Source organism: Myotis lucifugus, unplaced genomic scaffold (genome assembly GCF_000147115.1).
Source record: "Myotis lucifugus unplaced genomic scaffold, Myoluc2.0 scaffold_157, whole genome shotgun sequence".
NCBI classification, from domain to species: Eukaryota; Metazoa; Chordata; class Mammalia; order Chiroptera; family Vespertilionidae; genus Myotis; species Myotis lucifugus.
In genome coordinates, this window is record NW_005871205.1 from 2,714,204 (window position 1) to 2,724,713 (window position 10,510).

At 38.9% G+C, this 10,510-nt stretch overlaps 1 protein-coding gene across 2 annotated transcripts in view; it reads right to left on the reverse strand.

Annotated features, from left to right (window-relative positions):
- BLMH (bleomycin hydrolase) overlaps positions 1–10,273 on the reverse strand; it is a 41,860-nt gene extending 31,587 nt beyond the window's left edge. Inside the window, exons 1-5 of one of the 2 annotated variants that reach the window (XM_023759498.1) lie at positions 10,082–10,273; positions 8,087–8,196; positions 7,133–7,274; positions 5,792–5,880; positions 4,539–4,631 (exon numbers count right to left, since the gene is read on the reverse strand). In XM_023759498.1, coding sequence (XP_023615266.1) covers positions 4,539–4,631; positions 5,792–5,880; positions 7,133–7,274; positions 8,087–8,164 — 402 coding nt within the window. In that variant the 5' untranslated portion in view covers positions 8,165–8,196; positions 10,082–10,273. Of the gene's footprint in view, positions 1–4,538; positions 4,632–5,791; positions 5,881–7,132; positions 7,275–7,907; positions 8,056–8,086; positions 8,197–10,081 lie in introns of those variants that run through there. The other variant, XM_014461629.2, reaches the window with a different exon arrangement.
- Between the last annotated feature and the right edge of the window lie 237 nt (positions 10,274–10,510).

Here is a 10,510-nt window from a genome sequence, read left to right on the forward strand (position 1 = left end):
TCCACTATATTCTGCTTTTGCTTTTGGTGTCAGATTAAAAATTGATCGCCAAGACCTATCTCAAGGAGCTTAATGCCTATGTTTTCTTCTAGGAGTTTTATGGTTTCAGGCCTTAGTTTCCAGCTTTAATCCATTTTGAGTTAATTTTTGTATAGGGTATGAAATAGTTACATTCTTTTGCATGTGGCTGTCCAATGTTGTCAACACTGTTTATGAAACACTGCCCTTTCCCCATTGTATATTCTTGGTTCCTTTGTTGTAAATTAACCATACATATGTAGATTTATTTCTGGGCTCTCTATTGTATTTTATTGATCTATGTGTCTGCTTTCATGCCAAACCACCTTATTTTAATTACCACAGTTTTGCAATACAATTTGAAATCAGGGAGGGTAATGCCTCCAGCTTTCTTCTTTTTCAGGATGGTTTTTGGCTATTCGGGGTCTTTTATGGTTCCATATAAATTTTAGGAGTTTGTTCTATTTCTGTGAAAAATGCAATTGGAATTTTTATAGGAATTTCATTGACTATGCATATTATTTTGGACAATATAGACATTTAAACAATAATAATTCTTCCAATCCATGAGCATGAAATATCTTTCCATTTATTTGCGTCTTCTTCAATATCTTTCATTAACATCTTGTAGTTTTCAATAAACAGGTCTTCCATTTCCTTGGTTAAATTTATTCCTAGGTATTTTATTCTTTTTGATACAATTGTAAATGGTATTGTTTACTTAATTTCTCTTTCTGATAGTTTATTAATGGTGTATAGAAATGCAACATATTTTTGTACATTGATTTTGTATCCTGCAACTTTACTGAATTCATTTATTAGTTTTCAGTTTTCCAATTGAGTTGCTAGGGCTTTCTATATTATATATATCAAGTCATCTGCAAATAATAACATGCTTAACATTTAGTAGATTCTCAATAAATACTTGTGAAATTAATCAGTATCAATTTTTTCCTTCTCTCCACTGTCAACCTTCTCAAAACTATCTTCCGTTTCCTGACCTGACGCCCTCCCCTCCATCTAACTCCTACCCTTCTCCATTCCACTGACACTCTTCTACAAACAGCCTATTCAGGAAATCCAGCAGCCTTTTCCAGTCTTCAGACCTGTGGACCTGTCTGCAGCACCTGACACTGCATCAGAACATAGTTCTGGCACTTGGCTTTTATAGAAAGAGACGTTTTATGAAAATACGTATTTTTCAGAATTCTTTGTTCAGGCTTGTTCTATCCTTCTATTCTCCCTCAGGGGATTCAACGACTCCTAAGCCTTCAGCTCTCTGCACTGTCATCACTATTACGTTGCTAGTTCATTCTTTTTCCTGAGCTCAAGGACTGTCCCTATGCTTGAAACCCAATTCCAACTGGACTGTGCCTTGGGATCAGGCACTTTAAAGGCAATGCTCCTCTTCATGGTAACCTTTGAAGAGACCTTCTGTGGAAGGATAAATAACTGCTAATACAATAACAAACCAACAAAACTAATTTGGGGTGTGCGGGAACTTGAAGGATGGAGAACAGTGTGGGAAACAGACTTTTCACCTGAGGATATTTTCCACTGATTTTTTAGAGTGGAATAGAGAGGGAAAGACAAAGAGAAACATTGATGTGAAAGAAACACATCGATTGGTTGCGTCCTGCAGGAGCCTTGACCCCAACCAGGGCCTGGGCCCAGGAGGAGCGTGCAACGGAGGTACATGCCCTTGACCGGAATCGAACCTGGGATCCTTTGGTCTGCAAGCCGACACTCTATCCACTGAGCCAAACAGGCTAGGGTTACTTGCCTTTTTATATTAAAAAATTTTTTCAATCAGAGACATCTTTAAAATAAAAAATAAAAATATAGATAACTAGGATTTTCTCAGGAAAATATGTAGGTCTAGAGCAAGTCTAGGGCTATATAATGTTGTTAAGAGCTGAGAGCCACTGCTATAGAATCTCCTAAGCAAATAATAATGGCTTGTCTCTTTCCATGGCACTGACAAATATCCCTTCTAGTCTTTGTTTTATGTTTTGTTTTTAACAGAGTTTTTGTAGAGAATACATTAATAATATGAAGGGGATCTGGAGGCTAAGAAAGAGTAGATGCACTGAGAAAACACTGCAATACAGATGACAACATGTTTCTAAAACAGATCTGACTTGTCTGTCACCTCACCAAGCAACCTATACTTGTCTTCCCTCAGAAAGAATGCCTTAAGCATAAACCCCTTTCATTCAAAGCTTTCCGGGCTTCATGACTGTTAATCATCATTTTGATACACCTACAAGGCTAGGCATATCATAGGTACTCATCAGTGGCTTTAAAAGCATAGCTACACCCCTCATTACCGAAGAGTCAAGTTCAATAAAAAGGAGTCATTTGAAGATTGTAAAATCTAAAAATCTACCCTACAGAATTCTGTAGTCAACAGTTTAGGCAGAATCATTAAGTAAATAATCCTAAAAGCATCTATACTCGGGATTTGGTATGATGAGGTCTTACTATTTTTCCAAGGTAGGAGTAGAGGAAGAAAGCCATGTGAAACATATCTGCCCTAATTCTTATCAGCCAATCCCATGGTCAGGAGTGGACCTTAGGTATATTCTTTAAAAGATCATTAAAGCAAACATCAAAAGCCAACAGGATGTTTATGATCTGCAACAAGTATTGTCTGGATCCTTTTCTGTAACTGTTTTTAGAAACATCATCCTTACCATACCCCACCATCTTACTATAATCATGAATGAAAGCAAGTTATGCAGAGATATGGCTTTAACAAGGGAAATCAATCCAAGCAAGAAGGACAGAGAACTGACATTTACTGAACAACTGCTACGTGCCAGGCATTATGCTTGCATTCTTATACATAATTTCTTATTTGATTCCCACAAAAATTCAATGAAGAATACATTTTTAAGTCCCAAACTGAATCTTAGACAGATTAAGTATCTTACCCAAGATCACAGAGCTATTAAGTGATAGAGCCAGAATTGAAACTCATGTCCATCTAATTATTTTTTTCTACTACACCCAGATGCCTCTCTTAAATAAGGACATTTAAGAAGTAAAGAAAGAGTTAAGTATGAGATAATTTAAATGTACTTGGCAAAATGAAATCTCTGCATTCATTCATTCAACAAATACGTAAGAAACAGTTAAGGATGGGCTATGCATTTGAATAAACTTGAGATTTGGGAGCTTAAGGAACCTGACCCAGGTTACAAGGCTGTTAAGTAATGAGAAGATCAGAACTCAGGCATCTGACTCTAGACCACGTTTTCAAATACACTATACTTCCTCTCTAAAATTCAAAGGAAAACATCAGTGTTGTCCACTGCAGTAAAAGAAAATTGTTAGTTGAGTGATTCCTAGTAATGGGTCCACTAGATGGAAAAGGGAAATGATGTTTTTCTTAAAGCAATTTCAAAGGTTTATGCATATTCATCTGGATCAGGGGGTCCTCAAACTTTTTAAACAGGGGGCCAGTTCACTGTCCCTCAGACCGTTGGAGGGCCGGACTAGAGTTTAAAAAAAAAACTATGAACAAATTCCTATGCACACTGCACATATCTTATTTTGAAGTAAAAAAACAAAATGGGAACAAATACAGTATTTGTATTTGCATGTGGCCCGCGGGCCGTAGTTTGAGGACCCCTGATCTGGATTATGGGTGGTATTAAGTAATATTCTCCTTTTTTTTTAATCCTCACCCACGGATATGTTTATTGATTTGTTAGAGAGAGAAGAAGGGGAAGAGAGAGAGAGAGAAACATTGATGTTCATCAGTGGTTACCTACCATTTGCCCCAGACCAGGAAGCAAACCTGCAACCTTTCGGTACACAGGACATATAATCAACTGAGCCACACTGGCCTGGGCTTAAGTAACATTCTTAACTGACTTGATTACCACCTTATGTTTGTTTAATGCTTTTTAGGTTTTCCAAATGTTTTCTGATATAACCATCAATATATTATTATGCATATATTATTCTCATCTTTATTCCTTAGAATAAAGTCAAAAGTCTTGGTACTCCTAAGATTCCCTCACAGCTCTGCCTTTCTAGCTTAATTTGCTACCAATCACACTCACAAAATTTATGTTTCAGCTACACTATTCTCTGAGAATTCCACCTTTGTTCATGATATTCCTTCTGTCTAGAATGGTCTCTAGGATAAGATTTATAATTATCCATGTGTTTCTTTTTCTCAAGAGATTGAGCTCCTTGAATGTAGAGATTGTCTTTCTCATCTTTGTATTCCCTGTGCCAAACTCAGAGAAGGGATTCAATATTTAGTAAGTGAATAAAATAATGAATTATATAGACTACTAAACTGGTAATTAGAAGATGGAAGTACGTACAAGTCCCATACTAAAATGCAAAGTCTTTACCTCAGTTTTTCCAGCTGTAAAATAAGTAAATTTCAATTCAATTCAACATTTATTGCCATGACTATACTTCCTAATCAGTTTAATAGATGGGAATATTCTGAGTGTTCCTTAGAAGGGTCACAAAAAAATCCAAATAATGGTTATTACCTCCTCCATCATGGCGTCCTGTGTGGCTGAGATTTCTCCTTTGGTCGCTCCACTGTGTACGAGGTTCCGTAGTCGTATACAGAATTCTCTCATCTATGACAGAAAGTTACTCAGCACCAGAATATTTACCAAATTCAACTGTAAATGAACCTAACAGACCAATGCTAGTTCTATTTTGAAGAATATCTCAGCCAAGACCCAGGGCAAAGTTCATAAAAGCAAATGTGTGTTCCCCCAACCAGTCTACTTTCCTTAGAAAAAGCAGGAGACTTAATGATTATGCCATTAAGTCACTCACAGATTTTTGTTTAGAACTTTACTGGTTGTCTACTTCTCTGCCAAATCATTATGACCATGGCTATGCCAACCCCCACTATAGTTTTCATTTTTGTTGTTTTCAATTTTTAGAGTTGCCAAAGTTAAAGTAAGTCTGAAATCTAACCACCACGCTAAAGTGGATTTTGCTGTTATCTGAAATGGAACCCAATGCTATACTATTCATGATCTTTTAGCCTGTGGATTAAGAATCCCGTGTTTCCTGGGTGGAAAATAATCTACTTCTAATATTGGGGAAACACATCTACAGTTTGTTTTAAAAGGTAAGCTTTCTCCCAGGGACGACAAATCCAATTTAGCCTCATAGATCAGGACAGCAGATTCTGGCAACTCCCGGTTCTCAAAAAAGATGTCTGACTGGCATCCCTGTAGGATTTAGAATCCTCCCTGGGAAATGGGTTATGTGGAGAAGACATAATGACTTATTGAGATAAATGAAGCAATAAAAAGCAGTTCAGTGACTACATCAAATAGTTAGTGTATGAATAAACTACGCTGATATGGCTTGGGGAACCCTCTGAGCTCAGCTTATTCTTTAAGGAAGTGTCACTAACAGTTCTTTATTGTTTTACGGGTACAAAAAGCTGTCCAGCCCACCTCCACTGGAGCCAAGTGAGAGGCACAGCACCCAGTGTGCTTCTGGCCCATATTAACGAAACACGGGACTTTCTTTCCTGAGTACCCAGATGGAAATATTAGGATCAATAGAAATAAAAGTGGAAGATTCTTAAAAAGAAAAAAACACACACCCTAATCTCAATTATTTTTAAAGTTAATACGTGCCTACATTGCTTTTGAAAGATACTGGTTAGACAACTTGTATATCAACTGTATGCTGAAACGCCCAGAGATCCCTTGGAAAATCAGTTGGAAGCTTAAGGTAAGTAATCCAACCCCACCCTGCTTATACGTTGTACCTTGTGGTTCAGAATATCATTCATCCTTCTGGTTGCCTCTGTTGTATGAGATTCAGGGAAGCACTTCTTAGGAACTACACCATATTTTTCTAAAAAAAAAAAAAAAATTTTAGTGTTCAATAAGGTAAACGTATACTCTAGCACTCCAACATTAGAGAGCCTGGCAAAAAATAGCCATTGCTTCAAAAATTAGGCCATATTTTGTTGGTCTAATTCAGAAAACTTAATCATCATATGCTTCATGAAATGAAATAGGTTATTTATAATCCATATTTATCCATCTATCCTAGAATTAATTCTATTCTTCTTACCTATCGTACTTTGTAAAGTGCTCAGCATGATGAGGTTTTCTCAAGACAACCCTTTATATTTTTTTTATTTTTTAAAAAAATATATTTTATTGATTTTTTTACAGAGAGAAAGGGAGAGAGATAGAGAGTCAGAAACATCGATGAGAGAGAAACACCAATCAGCTGCCTCCCACACATCTCCTACTGGGGATGTGCCCGCAACCAAGGTACATGCCCTTGACCGGAATCGAACCTGGGACCTTTCAGTCCGCAGGCCAACGCTCTATCCACTGAGCCAAACCGGTTTCGGCAGGACAACCCTTTTTAGAATAAGGACATTTTCAAACAGCTGCAGTTTCATTGTGTTTCTTGATTACACCAATGGACAAGAGATAAGCTTTTTCACAGAAAGTGCTAGTTAATACAACTTTTTCTTCTCCAACCCATTCTTCACAGTATCTATCTCCTTACCACCCCTGGCCAGGTGGTTCAGTTGGTTGGAGCATCATCTCATACACCAAAAGGTTGCAGGTTCAATTCCCGGTCAGGGCACATACCCAGGTTTGCAGTTCGATCCCTGGTTGGTTGAGTTGAGTATGAGAGGCAACCAATTGATGTTTCTCTCACTCTCCCTTTCTCTCTAAAAATGAATAAAAACATATCCTCGGGTGAGGATTTAAAAAAAAGCTACTTTATAGGTGAGCATGTGAGATAAAAGTTCTTAGAGCTAACTATACACCCTTCGGGGAAACCAATTCTATTCTGTACATAACTACCAAAGAAATGGCCTGTGCCTACCTGCAGAACCTTGCTTAATCATGCTGTTTCACTTCCATTGCAGTGGTTCTCAGCCTTCCTAATGCCGCAACCCTTTAATACAGTTCCTCATGTTGTGGTGACCCCCAAACATAAAATTATTTTCGTTGCTACTTCATAACTGTAATTTTGCTACTGTTATGAATCGTAATGTAAATATCTGATATGCTGTATGTGTTTTCAGATGGTCGCGACCCACAGGTTGAGAACCGCTGCATTAGAGAAAGGCTCTTACCAACAATATTGACAAGCATATCCCATTGTCCACCATCATTTGCAGGATTCGAAAGCAAATACTGCACCAGTCTGCCATCCTCAGGTTCGTCTTTCTGGGCTGTGTCCACAAACGAATTTAAGAAGAAGTAACAGCGTTCAACCTAGAGTAGAGAAATTAAATAAAATTAAAGGAAAAGATAGCTAATACTTTTATTTGCATTGTCAACAGAATAAGAGTCTTAGAACTACTGTAGACCCAACACAGTAGATTTTAATGGAGTACAGGGGTTGGCAAAAGTAGGTCTACAGTTGTCCGTGTGGAAAAAGACATGCAGGTTATAATTATTACCATAGTTTATTAACTGTGTTTCGTGTACTCACAAGATCAGTACTATAAACCTATTCTTGCCCACTCCTGAATAACTGACATTCGTTTCAGGTGGGGTTTTTGTGTGTGTTTTTTATTTTTTATTGAAGCATAATTGATATAACATTGTATTAGTTTCAGGTGTACACAGTAGATATTTTTAAACCAAAGTAGGCAACTAAATATTAGTATCTGGGCTCACAAAAATATTTAAAGTTTCTTCTTATATCTGAGTGTACACATTCTAGGCAAAACAAGGCATTGCTTTATTTTTAAATAAAATCTGATATTTAGAGCCTTCAATCAATAAACATCTATTGGACACTTACATAATATTCAGTTTAAAGATTTAAAATACTGAATAAAATTATTTACTGTTTTCAGTCAAGTACCACCCAGAGAAGGAATGCAAAACGTAGCCACCTACCAACCAAAAGCAGTTCTGCCTTTGAAAAAGTCAACTTCGGATACTTTGGAAATCAGAATAAATGCTGTCACATCTATAAATGGAAGTAGGACTACAACTTGAAAAGCAGGAAATGAAGAGACAGTCTCTACTAAGGTTGAGAGGAAAACAAAAAGAATCTTTCAAGATCAGTTCTATACCTTGTCCCAGAAAAAGAGGTAAGCTTGACTAAACTCAAATTCTTCAATATTTAATTTCTTCATGAGTGGAATTCTCATAACGTTCAGACAAGAAAAGATCCAGCATCGCCCTGAAACAAGAAAGCAAACCAAGAAATGATGATGAGTGTTCACATAGCTTACATCGTATTTCCCAACAATGACAAGATCTTGAACAATTTAAGACTAAATCAGGAAGAGCAGAAATATTCAAACAAAACAAGAAAAGTAATAATTACTATTTGCATTATATATATGCAAAGGCATAATAATCTTAACATGTAAAAAAATCTCTTTACATATCACATAAAGAATTCATAACAAACCACTTAAGAAAATCACATTAGAAATACTGATTTCTAATACTGATTTCTAATGATAAACATGACAGAGAACACAGGTAATTTAATGTCCAAAAAGACACAAGTGGTGACAAAAAAGCTTTTAAGTTCATTATCAAACACCTAATAAGTGGGGAAACATTATTTTTTCATTTATAATGCCCAGTATTGGCAAGGATTTGGGGAAATAGCATTATGATACACTCTGGATAGCAATCTAAACAGATACTAAATATCTAAAGGCAATTTGGCCATACATGGGAAAAGCTTTAAAAAGACCCGACCCTTTAATCTGGAATATACAGTATATGCTTTAATATAAGGTAACTCTAACATAAATCAATTCCCCTTCTCCCATTGAGAATTAAAATATTCTCCACAGGCATCTTAGCATCAGAGCCTTTGCCATGACTAGATCCACTCTTTCGATCAGAACACATCATTTTTCTTCCATCCAGTATGTCTGGATCACAGCAATGTTTGTTTGTTTTTTTAAATATATTTTATTGATTTTTTACAGAGAGGAAGGGAGAGGGATAGAGAGTTAGAAACATCGATGAGAGAGAAACATCGATCAGCTGCCTCCTGCACACTCCCTACTGGGGATGTGCCCGAAACCAAGGTACATGTCCTTGATTGGAATTGAACCTGGGACTCTTGAGTCTGCAGGCCGACCCTCTATCCACTGAGCCAAACCGGCTGGGGCTCACAGCAATGTTTTGAATCCATTCATGATGCTGGCCCTGAACACTTCACGCCATGCCTCAACTACACAATCACATTCTTCATTCACCCTGTAAGTGGATAGTCACAAACTCTACAATGTTGCCGCTTCCTGTACTGACTTAAGCGATCCTTACTTTAGAAGGCATATTTACAATATCCAGGAATATACTGTGTTCAAATTTTTTGCCTTTTAAAAATGTGATTCAATCCATTGATCTCTAGAAGCATCCAAAACTAGCACAAATTGAGGTCATTGCAGAGTCATGTCCTTTGAGTACAATTCTGCTGCGAGAATGTCCTCCTCATTTAGATTCCTTTCGCTGTAGCTGTTTTCCTAACAGTAGTGCCAGACAGTAGGTAGGAAAACAAGAAGTCCTGATCAGTAAGACACGAGAACTGGGTATTTCTCTGTATTACAAACTGCTCTATGGATCTTATCTGAGCCAACATTTGCTCAAGTTGCGACCACGAAGTATATTTAAAAACTAACATTCGATGACACGTTGATGCGACTAACATTGTGCCTTTTCCATTTTATACACATGTATATGGCCTTCGAGGCAATTTGGGGGTGTCCCCTGGGAAATGAACGTTTCTGCATGGTCTGTTTTGTACCAAGAGCATCATCTCCGGGACATGGGTATGCAAGCATTTACCTTCACAGAGCATCATGAATTACATGCACACGGATGACCATGGACTTACCATGTCGGTGCCCAGATAAAATAGACTAACAAGCCACGAGCACCAAAACAAGCCCCCAAGTCCTGTACCTGAACCTGCCTTCCCCTGCACCTGTTCTCCAAGAACTTACTACCAGCTCTTTCAACACGGACCTCTGCTCCCCTAAGACCTTTACTCCAACGGGAGGGACCCTGTCTGGAAGGTCAGGGGAGCTTTCGGAGCCCACCTGAGGCCTTCTGGTTGGTGACCGGCTTGCCCTCCTGGGCCACGGCGTGCTGGAACACGTGCTGCGTGGCCTGGACCGTGGCCCTCTTCAGGCAGATGTCCAGCAGGTCGTGGGTGGTCCCCACATTCTGGGCCAGGACGAACTGCGGGTCGGAGTTCAGCTTCTGGATCAGAGCGGCCACCTTCTCCGAGTTCAGTCCTGCGGGGAGACCAATGGGATTAGCTCCCCAAACTGGGGCGGCAGGGGGCTCATCGGGGACTCCCGCACCCTGGCTCCTCCGATCCCAGTCCCAGCCCTGCCCGCCGCCCGGCCCCGGGGACGCGGCGGAGCAGCGGGGCAGGACCTCGGTCGGCGGGGCGCGGGGGGGGGGGGTGGAAAGGGGTGGAAAATTACCCTCGCTTGCTCATGGGGCCCTCCCTGCCCCGTAGG